Source organism: Manacus vitellinus, unplaced genomic scaffold, assembly GCF_001715985.3.
Source record: "Manacus vitellinus isolate BGI_N305 unplaced genomic scaffold, ASM171598v3 scaffold_16_pilon, whole genome shotgun sequence".
Classification (NCBI taxonomy): Eukaryota; Metazoa; Chordata; class Aves; order Passeriformes; family Pipridae; genus Manacus; species Manacus vitellinus.
The window spans coordinates 3,605,097-3,619,821 of NW_021939189.1; the positions used below are offsets into that span (position 1 = coordinate 3,605,097).

A 14,725-nucleotide genomic window follows, 5' to 3' on the forward strand; every position below is an offset into this window, starting at 1 on the left:
GAAGAGAAACTATCTTTTATCTTTCCCAATGAGTCCACAAAACATATTGTGCAGATAACTAAGAAATTTCTGGGTCACTGCCAGGAGGTTGCTCCCGTTTCCAGCTCGACAGGCTGCTCCAGGGTGGTGACTTTACAAGGCTGTTGGAACAGAACAGTTTGAGCCTTAACTGGCTGCCAGGACACTGCAGGAGCTTTCACCCCCAGAGCCCTGGAGCCCAGTCAGAAGGGATTCCTGACTGGCTCAGGGATAGTGTTCAGGCATTTGGATTCTTTGCTGATCATCTCAGAATCACAAACCTTTCAAAATGTTGCTTTGTCAGTGCAATGTTTCCACCTTTACCCATCTCACGTTATCTAGAAGATAATTAGGTTTCTTGCCATTATAATCTCATAAACATTTATTAGATATTTTGATTATTTTTTTTTAGTTTAATTTGAAAGGTAATTAAATTTAGCATCTACTCCCATCAGTTTCTGTTCACACACTGCTGTTTTGCAGAATCAGGTCCTCAGGTGAACTCACTGAATCTCATACAGTAGGCAGAGCTCCAGGGCTGGGTCTGGGGTATCACAAGTGAACATGAGATTATTTAAGAAAAAATTGCCTTTTTTCTTTAAATTGACAGTGTAACAAATATATGCAAGCATTTGACAGAAGCTGGGGCAAAGGAGAACCCACAGTATTCTGTGGTAACAGATCCAAGGTTGGATGTGTAAATGATTGCAAATCCCCACGAACCTCCTGCAATCCAAGTCAAGGCCAACACCCCAATTTATGATTTCAGAAGAGAACAGACCTCAAACATCAGGACAGTGGTTGTTCTGGATGGTACCTGTTCAGGGAATTGCAGCTGCAGCCCCTGGGCCAGATGCTCAGCAGCTCTGCAGGGTTGGTCCCTCTGTGCCCTGGGGTTGCAAATGATGTTGTGGAGCCCTGTGACCTGAACATAACCCCTGCCAACCCCTTTCTGTTTCTCAGTAACCAATAGTCATTGTAAGAAGGTTTCCACATGTGTGATGGCAAAGGCAAAGGCTGTTCCCAAGTGTTTCTCGTGTAAGATACTTGAATGCTGTTTGCAGTGTCAGTGGGTGTTGGTGACATCCTTTGGTGTTGGTTCTTTGTCTTCTTTTGGTTGGATTAGTTGGGGAAATTTGGTGTCAAAAGCCATGGATAAACTTCAAGCCCTTTTACTGTTTCACTTGCTTTGTCAGAGATACAAAGTACAGATCCTTTTCTGATAGAGAACCTGCATGAAAGAAAGCCAAATTTTCATTAACCCAGCAAAAAGAACCAGGCCTATTTCTCTTTTTTTCCTGACTTTAATGTCCCAGAGGTTCTGACACCCTGGTGGGAGATGATATTGCAATGTTCAAAGTGCCTCATGGGAGGTCCAACAGTTCAGATCTTACCACCTGTGATCCAGGGTGATCCAACTGGAAATGGATTCCCTTTTTCTGTTGGAGAGGAGGTCAAAAGCCTTTATTTATGATGCTGAACATCACATACACTTGTGTGCAGCTGGCTGTCCTCAGCAGCCCAGCTGAATGCACTGTTTAGACTGAGCTTTCCTTTTGACTGGCAGCTTGCCCTGTACCTATTTCTGTGACATAATTTTTCAAAAACAAACACAGAGTTGTTCTAAAGTCCATCTCTGTCACCCTGCCACTGTTCAGGGCACCTAGAAATGAAGGACAGCTCTTTGACTTGTGTCTGTTGAGGAGCTGATTCATCTTCTGCCTTGGCTGCTCAGAGACCTGCATCTCTCTCTTGATTTTTCTCAGCCACATCAAGATTTTTGTTTGCTTATGATTCAAAAGAAGGACCACTGATATTTGGATTTATTTTTTTTTAATGGCAGAACTTAGTAAGGTGAGATATGCCAGTTGTTGTAATTTTGGGAAAGATGGAATACATCTTTGCTGGCAATTTTTCTTTTTAAGATAGTGGAAAAGCAGGCTTTTTATTGTATATGCTGCTTGTCCAGCACTTACTTGAAAGAAATTTGAATAGGAGTGCTGGCTACAAGCATCTTTAGCCCACACAAAAAAAGTCTTTTTTTATCAATAGGATTTGCATCTAAATGATGAGAAAATAGAGCCCTAGGGCTAACTCTGAGGGTTATAAGTTTATATATCAACTTATAAGGGTTTAAGCAGCACATGCAAGTTAGAAATCCCAGCAACCACCTTCACAGCAATAGTAGGAGGCTTTGAAATCTATCCATGGCTCTCCAGTGAAATTGTTTCCTTCCAAATGAGCTGTCCCATGGCTGGAAGTGTTCAGGTGCCGAGGGAGGATTTGTTCTCAAGGTGACAGCAAGTGAGAATCATCACAACTGTTTAGACAACAGAGACCTAATTCTCACTCCATTGCAACAAATAGCACTGAGCAAAAGGTGCAAGGTGGGAAGAGTCATGGAGACTGACATGCCCAGCTGATGCTTATCCCTAAAATATTCCCGAAGCTGTGCTGGCCATGGCTGGAAGGGAGGCAGGGCAGCCTGATTTCCTTGGCTTCTGCCCCAAGATCTTTGTTCAAAGCACTTTTTCTGGGAAGTTTAGTGCTGGGGTGAGCACTGTTGACTTTCTCACACCTGATTTTGGTGTGTACAGGGATAGGATGTGAAGGTGCAGTAGTCAGAGATTGGGACTTCCAGCCATGGGATACTTTTTCCTTTACCTCAGAATCCGTCTTTCATTGCAGTGTGGACCAGAAGAACAGTTTTGTAGCAGATCAGTGACATTCTGAAGTTCACACTAAATTTCTGTTCTTTCTGGGAGTAATAACAATGGCTAACAATGGATTTTTCTGTGTGGGCTGCTTTCCTCTCGCAAATCTCTCCAGCATTTAAATGAAGATACAGTAGCCACTGTTCACATATTAATCTCCTTGATGACAAAGCCACCTCTTTGTTCTGGTGTCTCTCCTAATATGAGTTACACCATATAATTTGTATCTAGGATTTGCTTCAATCACAGTCTTACATTCCTGAGACACTGATGTAATGCAGATTATCCAGAAAGATTGGTGTGTGCCAAAGTAACTGTTCCCAAGGTGGAGTATACTGCATACAGCACTATAAATTATCAAATAATGAAGTTCTCCTGTTGTATTTTCAAAGCTTCATCTTAACAGGCTGATTTATGGGTGAAATTACTAAAAATACTGCCTGATAGTTGCCAAATCTCGTCAGTCTTTAACCAGTTCCTCATTTAAAGCAGAGCTTTAAGCCCAACCTTGCAAACCCCTGCCTTGCAGACAGTTATCCTCAGACCTGACAGAGCTTTGAGAGTCCTTGGCTTGGGGCCAACGCTGAGACTTTTTTTGGTCTTTCTAGCTGACACTTGATAATCTTTCTGGCAATCTGCAGTTACAGTTTGCTTAATAAAATGTGCCTGGAAAACACTGGAGGTGTTTTCCAGGTGCAGTTATCTCAAAGATCAGGAATCTGTGACCAGAAGCCTCACACCAGCTCCCAGGACCAGAGTGGAGGGGTGGTAGTGACCCGAGTGTGTTCCTGTGGCAGATTTGCATGGATGATATTTAGTCTGTTTGCAGTAGGATTTGACCACTAACTCACACAGTATTGCTGGAGGCAATGAATGAGAGGGTTAAGATGCTCCCAGTGGGACATGCCCAAGAGTTCTGCTTCACCTCTGAAAGGACAGGTTGGATCATACAGCTCCAAAGCAGTTTGCAGTTCTCTAAGAGGAGAGGGAAGGTCAGCAGGCAGGTTTGTGCCACGTGGTCTCAGTGAGTTAACACAATATGCTTCTTCTTGTTCAGGAGCTGTGAATACAACCCCCCAAAGCCATCAATCAGGATTAGAAATTACATGAGGAGAAAAATCTGGTATAAGACCAAACTAAACAGTCCCCAGAACTAATACACTATTAATAGCACACACTTCACTCTTTACTATTGTAAAAAGTAACATGAAAATCAACTTTTCCACGTGGTGTTTCTCTCATGGCACAGTGATGAAATGAGAGTGTATTTATGGCTCGAGCTGAGCCTGCAGCACAGCTCCACTGCTCACTCACCTCTGCAGTGTGACACACTCCTGGCTGCTGCTGGGTCAGGGGATGGATCCAAAGTTCACTAAGTTAGTGACTGGCTTCCACTAAATTCACAGTAACTTTGTCTCCAACCCCTTTATGATTTAGCTCTGGGCGTTTGTATCTGGCATGTGGCTTAAAAAATAAATAAGTAAATAAATAGTCCCCCAGTAGGTACATTAAATTACCTGAAACTTGGGCATGTTCCAAACTGGTTTGCTAAGAGGGGTGTTCAGATGTGTCTCAGGGGCTGCTCCCCTTTGATAGACTGTCCCTGGTCACACCTTTGCTGGGTGCTCATGTCTGGTGGTGGTGGTTGGGTGGGTTTTTATGCAGGTGCATGGGGTGCAGTGGGGATGTTTGATATCTGAAACACTCAGGTTTCACTGTAACTTGGTATCTCAGCTGTTGAAAAACCAACTCCTGGCAATGTCTAGAATAAAACCCAACATCTGTTTGCTTTGATTTCATAACAGATTTCGGTATTGCCTTTAAAAAATTGACCCTGGAAGTAATGATTTTTCCTGGTGAATCCCAGTGTGTAACAGCAGCTGGGAGAGCCACTGCTCTGGCTTCTGTGCACAGACAAGGTTTGCAGCTCTGCTGCCCCTCTCTCTGGTTTTCCTGCAAGGGATGGCTGGCTGTTCCTGAGATATCCTGAGTCAAGGGAGAAGTAAGTAAGGAGGAACAAGTGCAAAGAGAACTGAGCTGAAGGGTGAGATGAAAGTGTCATTCAGATACAACAAGAGGGAGTGTGTCTTTCCCAAGTCATCTGCCCAATGCACCTGATAAAACCCAAGAGCTCAAGCCTTATTCATGAAGTGAATATTCAGGAAGTGAATCCACAGCCTGAGACCCGAAATCCTCATCTGTCTCACTCCATGTCACAATGGTAAGAGAATCACTTACTCCTGACATGCATAAGGCTGTCACCATCCTTTGAGACCCCCCTGTATCAGCACAGCCCTTCAGCTGCACTTACATCCCTAAAATAGCTCCCCAAACACTGCTGAATGTAGAGGAGTCACTGCTCTTCATGCCAGCATTTCTCTAACCCATGGCTCTGAACTTCCCACAATTCCCATAAAGGCATCACTGACACAGAACAGTTTCACAGAGCCCTTTAAAGCAGAACATACAGAATAAGCTGCTTAACATCTAAAAGAAAGGGGACAGCAATAACCCCCAAAAGGTGCCAAGTGATACACTGCAAAGTAAACTGGGTGGCCAATTAGAAGGAATCAAGTCATGGTTGTGATGAGATTAGTGTCATTTACAGAGGACTGATTCAAAATCCAATGAAGCCAATGGAAAAACTCTGCCTGGCTCCCAGACCTTTGAAATGGGCTCTGTGTTCCTCTGCTTTGTAGTTTAAAGGCACCACTTCCACCCCATGGAACAAGCCTGTAACTCCACATGTCTTTTAGCATGGGAAAATAGGCTACATTTCCTTGTAGCTCCTAATTATTCTTACAGTTATTCTGTTAGTCAGAGTTGCTGTTAGAAAAATTGTTTAGAGGTGAGCAGTGGTCAGGCCTTGGAAACCTTCAGCTCTGTTGTTGCATTAAATTTAAGCTGTTGAATTCCATTCAGCAGCCTGATACCAAGGAGACCATTGCCATTGTATCCTCCAGAATTTTTATATGAGGCTGAAATGTGATAACAATTTTCCCCCCATGTGTTCCACTAATTCTCACTGTTTAGTTTTAGTGTCATGAAAATGTTTTGTGGAAGTGAGTCCTTCCTGACACTGACCACAACCTTGACTAGGGTTGGGGGTTTTTTTGAGGAGAAAACAGGAGCATCTGTTGGAAACTTCATTTCAAAGGTCTGTTCTGTGTAGTGTTGCTCCTGACAGTGACACTTCACAGTGTCCTTGTGCATCCCTGCAGGAAAACCAGGGTGATTCAGAGGGTGCAGATCAAATCAGGCCCAACACAAGCCTGGAGTCACAACTGAGCAGCACTCGTGGGTTTCTCTCCCTCTTCTCGGGCTGAATTGTGAGTCAGGACCATGCATGTCATGGCACTGAAACTTGGCTGCCAGCTCAGGGATCCCATTTGCAACGTTTCTCACTCAGTCCCCAGCCTGGAGTTGAGTTTTCCACGGGGAGATATGGAATGGCTGCTGCCTCTGCCCTGCTCTCACTCCTCTCTCCTCTGTTGCCACAGGTTACATCGAAGCTGCCGTGATCCCTGCGGGTGCCCGGCGCATCAGAGTGGTTGAGGATAAACCTGCTCACAGTTTTCTGGGTAAAAAGACAAAAGAAAAAAGAATGTTTAGATTCAAACTCAGCTCTGTTTTCTGTTAAAATGACCCTTCTCTAACTGCCCTGTAAGAAGATAGGTTTGTTGCTGCCAGGGAAGCATCTGTTGATTTCATTCTTGTTGCAGTCTCTGCTTTTGTGGCTTGGTTTCATGATGTTTGCTTGATGTGATAGTTTGTGACACTTACAGGCCCTGTGCAACCTGAAAGGGCCAGAGAATACTTTTATATATAGACAGAAGAGTTCCTGAACAGAACTTGGCAGTGGGTTGGACACAGCTGCCAGGAGCACACAGCACTTTGGGAGGGAGCAGGGAAGAGAACAGTGTGTTTGGAGAAAGAAATGGCAGAGACACAGATAGGAAGGCACCCAGCTCAGGCTGAAGCAGAGGCAGGACAGGGCAGATGATATCCCTCAATAAAGTGACCATGAGGTTACCTGTGCCATTTCCTGCAGCAGCAGTTGTTCACTTGATGCTGTACCCAAAACCTGATCCTGCAGATCAGCAGATGGGCTGACTCTTCTCCACTTAGCTCTGTTTTCTCAGGCCAAACAATTTGTTTAATCCTCTTCTCATTTCTACTTCTGCATTCCTTTTGAGGGGAGCAGGCTTCCTCTCCTCCTTTTCCTATTGGAAACAAAGGATTAGACATGGCTGTGAGGCTGAGATTTGCATGTGAGGTTGTTGTAGGGCAGTCTGTCAACAAATTTGTTGTTCAGTTACTAATTTCTTAGATTAAAGATTAGAAAGGCATTTGTAAAATGCATCCAGTCAGCTACACTGAACATCTGGTCTTCTGCCTCTTCTCTCCAATGTTTGGGATGTTCCTTTTTTGTGTCATTACTGTGCAATAGATGAAGGGCTTTATCTCCCATCTACTTCTAGGGAGACCAAGTCACAGAAATGCTGATGCCCCACGGCCCCAAATTCACACTGGGAGCCTGTGGCAGAGCAGGAAGCTCAAGGAAAATTGGCCAAGATCCAGAAAAACACCCAGCACATTGAAGTGTCCTTTGCACACTCAGAGCTCCATGGCCATGGAGTTGCTTCCAGAGATATCTCAAGTCTGTGGTAGGAACTCTGAGAGGATTACGAAGCTTGTCACTCTCTGAAGGGGATTCAGTAGCAAAACTCAACCTAGGACCCTTGGGTTCTGATTTCCACAACTCTTGCTTATAATGCTCCATCCTCACAGCCAAAAGGAGATGTTACTGTCCATCACTGGGATATAGGATGACACTGAAAACATTTACATAGTGACTGTATCTTAGGATTTCAGGTCTACTGCCATTGGCTTTCCATCTTGAGATGCTTCCAAACTTGGTGATATCACTGGCAAAGATGCTTTTGTTCCCTGTCTTTCACTCCAGATTCAGGGGGGAAAAAGAGGGCAAATCATGTCACTGAGCTGCCCCTGGGTCCAAACCATTGCCATTTGTGCCACGTACCACTCCTCTGGTATTTCCACCAGTGCTGTAGCCAGGCTGCTGGGAGGGGATTACGCCTACGCGTAACATGTTTGACATAGCAAAGCTTGGTGGAACAATGAGAGCCAGTGTTTCCTTGGGTTTTGCAAATGCTCTGCCTTCTGGAAACCAACCTTTTTGTTTGTCTTGGTGGGGTTTGCACAGGGTATTTGTCCGGGGTTTGGGCTTTGGCAGATAGTGGAGTTCAAAGTCTTACGTGCAGTGACTGCCCTTCACTGGGACAACGTAACCTTGACTAAAGCAGATGTTTCCCCACTGGGTGGTGAAGATTAGGATTGTGTATATTTGAGAGCAGGACTTGGCCCTGTGTGCATCACATAAAGACAGATAAAAATCTGGCTATTTTAAAGCTTCTGAGTGCTTTTAGCTCTTTGGTTCGTGGTCAGGAGCCAGGAGAACCTCTCTAAGCTTTCCAGGGTTTTCTCTTTCAAGGGACACTGGACACAAAGAGAAGATACCCATTGTCTTGCTAAACTAAGGTGAAGAATAGCAGTAATGGGGTTCCAGTAGGACAATAAAGATGACCAAGAAAACAAAATCCCATCACTCTGATAAGTCTCTTGAATACAGGTCTGTGTATGGAAGAATTTTCTATTTCAATAACACTGATGAAGCTGAGTCCAATCAGGTCCTATTTCTACTCAGAACCGGGTACAGCACTTTGGAAAGGAGCCCAGCATAATTTGGAATCATTATTCCATGTGCTGGGAGCAGTGCCTGAAGAATTTCCCTCCACCTCCAGGCAACCCACGCTGGCTGCCTTGGCTGGCTGCAACACTGAAAAACCACCTTGAACAGGAAATGCCTGGGCAGTTTGTGTCCACAGGCTGGGAAGCAAGCTGGAGAGACCCAAGGTGGATATAAAGATCTGACTGGATGCCAGCTTTAGAAATAGATGGGTCAGTTCCTGTCTTCCGGCCAACAAGAAAAACAGAAGTTACAGGTTGTTGCTGGGGTTCCTATTCCTTCTGCTCTTCTACTGCACAGCTTTGAGTTTAGTTCTGTCACCTCTGGGGCTGGGCAGAGCCAGGCAATAGTTGTGTGTGACAAAAGCCACTGGAGAAAAAGGAAGTTCTCTGTGTCTTAAGGTACATGGAGGTTTTACAGCTGCAACATTATCTCTACTGATGGGGCACTTGGTACAATGAAGGCAAACAGTGTTGAAAACACTTTGGCCCAGATGCTCTGCTGAGCCTCCAGTAGAATTCCTGCAGTCCTCAATTTGGGAACAGGTCTGTTTCTCCATCTCCTCAGTGAGTGAGGGAGCGGTGCCTGCAGCAATCAAAATCAAACCTTACCCAGAAAAGAGGTTCTCGAAGATTAAACGTTTCGGTTTTCATCAGGAATCTGTCTTCCTTTGATGGGGAGCTGGAACCAAAGCATGGTTTTAGTCATTCAATTTTGAGCATGTGCTGGGATATCTTTGCTAGTCAGCCATGGAAATAACTTTATCTCATCCCCAGCTTTGATTAGTCGTGTCCACAGCTCCTCAGGGCGGCCTGATGGCCGCTTTGATCTGCCTGGAAGCCACTAGGCTTTGGCAGAGGGAAGCAATCCTGCTTCAGAATTTTGTCTGAAGCTTGCAGAAGGTACTTTGTAGATGGAGGAACAAAGCAGGAGGAGAAGTGAGGTGCAGACAGAGTTCTATTGCTGTAGCATGCAAATACCAGGACACCATCATACCCCCAGGCTGTGTGCCAAAGAGAACGTTCCTCAGAAAAAAACCTTCTCCCACATACATCCCACTTCTCCTGGGGAAGCCACACCTGCAGTTTCCCTTCACCCTGATTTTGGAGCCTCTCATGGGACCATGAGAGCTGTCAGGAAGCTTGTGTGCAGCAGGACACAAAGGTATTCCACCTTTTTCCAGTAGCTCCCCAGGGTACAGGTCCTCAAAACGGCACATGCAGATGCAGAGAACATTGTGACCTTCACTTGCTCCAGACTCCCCCAGAGCTCAGACACTACAAATGATATGTATATGCTCAGCACACCTAGGAGGGTTTGCTGGCTGTGGAGGCTTGATCCAAAGAGATGACAGTGGCAGATTCCCTGTTGGCTTCCAAAGGCTTTAAACAGCTCCTCTTACCTCCTTGCATCACACTCAGTTAAGTGAGGGCCAAGGTTGTGTTCTGGGCTGGAAGAGAATAAAATGGGCATGAAATGCTGGAGGTTAAAAAAACACCTTGTTAAAGGCTTAGCCAAAGGACACAGTGAACCTTGAACTAGGGAAGCCCAGTAACACAGGGGATATTCTGTCTGTCTGCTGTCAGGGCACATTTGAGCACGGTCATGGATCTCCACAAAGGGGCCTGGCACTTTCTGCTGGAACAGGAGCTGCCAATTTTCTCTTCCCTCAGTGCATCACAGCCCCTCTGGATAACTGTGCTTCCGTTCCAATGGAGAAAACACATCAATCCCTAAATCAGCTTGCACTGATGAGTCAGCAGCAATGGGATGTCCTTGTGGCTGGAGTTGTCTTTGAGTGCTTGAAGGATATCAGTGATCCTGATGCAATAGCTATGCTGGAAGAAAGGACATGCTCCTAAAGATACTCCAAGTATCTTTTCTTCTCAATACTCGTTTTCCTTCAGCAGTAGAGCTTTCCATGTTGGCCTTACTGATGCATAGAGGCAGTGCCTGGCAGGATGGATGTGATCCCACAGCACCTGACCTTGTGCATGTGTTTCCAGCTCATGGACTCTGAAAAGGGGGTGGCCAAGTTCACCTTCTGTCCACTGACCAGCCTCTGCTTTGTAACCTGGCTTTTCTTTACATCTGTGACAGTTAAATGTTCACATGTTCACTGTTTGAATTATGGAGCACACACAAACTCAGGATCACTGTATTTTGCACTTGCAAATCTTGTATCAGCACGGAGATTTGACTGATCTTTTTCTCAAGGAAAGTTTAGGAAAATATGGTCTCAAAAAACTAAAAAAAAAACTAAAAAAAAAAATCTGCTTGGGAACTAAATTGCAGAGTTGTCTTGTTGCATTTGGAAGGAGAGTTTAGAGATAAGTGATCTGTGAATTCTGTGTTAATGCTTGAAACACCTTCATCAACCGAAATACAGAATATATCCAAGTTAGACACACTGAGTCACCTAAAAGTGTATTTTGTTTTAATTTAAACTCAGATCTGTTACGCAGTTACTGCATCCTGTGCTCCAGGTAGCCTCAGACAAAGACTCAATAGCCTGTGCTGCAATTACAAATTTGCTTGCCTTTCATTCCGTGGTGTTTGGTTCATTCCAGCTCTAAAAGATTCCAGTAAGAGATCCATTAACAGCGACTGGAAAATTGAGCTTCCCGGTGAGTTTCAGATCGCAGGCACTACTGTCCGGTACGTGCGGAGGGGTCTGTGGGAGAAAATCTCTGCCAAAGGACCAACTAAAATACCACTGCACTTGATGGTAACTTTATATCCTTTGTTTGTGTTTCTTAAATGATGCAACGTAAAGGGTTTATGTCCTTGCTGAAAGTTAAATTTTGATTGTTTGCTCCCTCACCACAGTGTTTTCAAGGTATGCTGTAGTGCCCCTCTTTTTTGTTGCAAAGGCTGGAGAATCCCAGCTCCCTACTTCAAAATAAGTGATGCTCTGTCCTGGGAGAACATTCAGTGCCCCAGTAAACTCATGTCCAGTGCAGGATACCCCTGTAGTGTGTCACACTATGTGACACATCCATTCCAGAGGATGTAGGTTCCCAGAGACCTTTTTTATTTCATGGACATGCCTGATCACACACATAAAAGGATAGTTGCTGAAATACCTTCTCGTCTTATGCCAGAATATATTCTGTGTTTTAATACACTGTTCTCTAACAGAAGAGATGCATATTTAGCATGTGCAGATGATACATGTGAATTCGAATCTAAGCAGTGACTTAATTACACACAGAAATGTTCCTTGTTTTCTTTATATTGTTTTTTCAGTTGTATGTAATTTAAGGTGTTTTTTGAAAGTTTTCCCTAATGTTCAACATAGTCCTTCTGTTAACGCTGTCATTTTATAAACACCCTCATGGCTGCTGTATGAGAACAGGAGTGAGAAGTCCACAGGGGTGAGAAGAGCAGGACTGTAGTCCCAGAGCTGTCACTGTGGGTGATGGGGTGACCCATGGGCCAGGCCCTTAACAGTGGTGTAACCTTAATGTTGTCATCTATAAGACAGCTATAATGATGATGCCTGTCTCTTATCTGTGTTCCTAGTTGAAAGTCTGCAAAAAGCTTTGCAGTTTCTATAGCAAGGTTTACTTAGAAACATGGAATATTTTAATGTGTTCATTGTTTCCTGTTACTTTTTTATCCACTTGCATTTTTCTCTGTGCTGTTTCTTTTCCTTGTGACTTTTTGCCACGTTTATTCACTGAAGGCCATCTGTAAGCACTGCTAAAAATCGCTTTCTCCCTTTCCTCACCTGATTTTTTTGGCTTGCTGGTGTTCGTTGTGCAACATTTCCTGACCCAGTTTGAAAAGCTCCAAAGATGCTTTTCACACACACAAAAAAAATAATAGTTGTACACCACTTTGTCAGTACTTTCTGTGTGTCAAAATATGCTGCATAGGAACATGGGGTGTTTTGTCTTTACTTTCTCAGATGAGTGAGTTTACCAGGTTCACAGACCAGTGTAAAGCTGGATTCCAAGAACTGGAATGATCAGGGGGCAGGTTTGGGCACACCAGCACTTTCCTGACTCGACCACGTAGTTCAGAGTCTGCCCACACAAAGGAGGTGTGTACAGGCACCTTCTTCAGCACCAGAAACATCAGCTTCTGCTTGACTTTGGCCTTAACACAAGTCTTCCCTCCTGAAACCAGGACTCTGACAAAGTATCTTGTACTGCCAAGGTCTTCCTAACCCCCTGTGAGAAAAAGGAGTTGCACAGGTACCGTTTGTGAACATGCTGTGCAGGGTTCCTTTGGCAGCTCTTGGAACCTCCTGGGGCATGACTTGGTTGAGGTCTGGTGCAGTAAAATCTGGTTATCAGCATTTTGTGAACCTCAGCATCAGTATAGTGTTGGTTTTAAAGAAATACTCAGTTCCCCTTTGTTAAGGAGTAAGTAGCTAACATAAGAAACTAGTGATTATGAGGTTCTCCAGGAGAACCTTTCCAGGTACAGACTGGCACTTTCAGCAAACATAAGCAGAGGAAATGTTCCTTCTTCACCTTCCCTCACAGAAATGATTAAAAATGAGGAAAGTAAAAATTACCAGACCACTAAAAAACATGTGGCTTAAAATCCCTGCCAGTGGTAAACAAAGCACAGATGAAGCCTTTGCTTCAAATCAGATACTAATCTTTTCCTTGATACGGGGTAGTGGGTTTCATTCTTTCAACACAAGAAAGGCAGGATGGTTACCAGTTCCCCCTAAATAGAAAACTGTTGTTCAAACAGTGGTGGAATACACTGGGCTGAGAAGGAGCCAGAAGCTTCAGTCAGTGTGTTGTGACCTGCATTTGAAACCAATTATCCACACGTACACACACCCCCCAATTATACATGGCTACGAAATTGCATGAAATTGGTTTCATATGGGCCTTTAGATTCACTAGTCTTGCACTCATATTGAGATAATAAGGATTTCTTTTTAGGAGCTGGTTTTTAATACTTGAGGCATTTCTTCAAGTGCATTGCTGTAAGTGGATTTCTTGGAGAAATTAATGTTTGTGTAACTAGGCCTGTGCTAGTCCTGCTCTCACAACAAACACTCCCAGAGCAGAAGGAATCTCTAGACAAGGCTGAAGGATCAATTCTGTAGAACAAGCTGTTTATATCTCGTGCACTTCAGGAAAGCCAGAGCAGGACTGGAGCTCTCTGCCTCTGCCTGGTGTTTGAATTGTGTTTAAAAAACCAACGTTTATCTTTGAAATTGTAATGATGAGCACTAGTATTCAGTCCTGGTAGTAAGGCTCCCTCTGTAGCTGAAGCAAAAGCATATCTTTGTTCCCCACATCCTCTGGAAGAGGCTTTTCTGCCCAGGGTGCAGAGCAGCTCATGGGTGCTGAGTTTGTAGTGCACCCCCAGTGCTCATGCACAGGCTGCCACATCATCACATAGTGATTTATGTGGTTAAACAAGCACCTGACAGCTTTAGTGAGATTATTGGTTAAGCAGGAATGATTTGTGCAAATCTGAAGGGGAAACAATTACTGTTGGGACAAAATAGCATTTGCAAATTTGTCTTTTTTAATTGGGCAGCTGCTTGCTTCACTTATGAGAGCCCTGCTTAAAATATCTTGTTGGGTAAGGCATTGCTTCCATTTCAGTGGGTGTCAAAAGCCAGCACAATTCACCTGTCTAATGCTGCTGCTGAAATTATGGGATAATAAGTGTGAGTAAGTCTAAAGCCACAGCATCAGCATTACAGTAGTACTTCTGTGGCATTTGTTAATAGTGTGGTAACTCAGATTCCATGGACCTCACATTCCACTGGATATTTTCTAGTCACTTCTGACTCAAACCAGTGAAAGTGAGATCCAAACAAAGCCCAACATGTAAATCAAAACAGGACCAGAAATCTCATCTGACTGTGGTGAAAAAATTTTTCTCTCTTCCTCTGTTAATAGTGAATTTTAGAGTAATAACACTGGAGACATCACATGTGACTCCATGGGAAATAGCCTGCTGCTGGAAGCAGGTTTCACCTTCCTCTGGCAATACGCAGGCTATGAAAATACGTGCTGCCAGCAGCTCTATGATAGGGCTCTTCCTCGTCTTCCTCAGGCCTCTGAGGCAATAAAATCCTGCTGCCACAGCTTGTCAGCAGCAATAGTCACACTCACTGTGAGTGCCACATTTCCCAGGAGATCTGTGACTTTTTTTGCATTAGCTATTTTTGCTCTGAGAAGGATCACCTTGACCTTTCAGATGTGTTAACTCTATAGATGCTCATTAAAATAGTTGC

At 44.2% G+C, this 14,725-nt stretch overlaps 1 protein-coding gene across 1 annotated transcript in view; it reads left to right on the plus strand.

The window, feature by feature from the left end:
* The window catches only part of ADAMTS17 (ADAM metallopeptidase with thrombospondin type 1 motif 17), a 151,300-nt gene that overhangs the window by 100,415 nt on the left and 36,160 nt on the right, over positions 1-14,725 (plus strand). Inside the window, exons 14-16 of the mRNA XM_008934441.2 lie at positions 982-1,056; positions 6,233-6,313; positions 11,073-11,230. Of these exons, the coding sequence (XP_008932689.2) occupies positions 982-1,056; positions 6,233-6,313; positions 11,073-11,230 (314 nt within the window). The remainder of the gene's footprint in view (positions 1-981; positions 1,057-6,232; positions 6,314-11,072; positions 11,231-14,725) is intronic.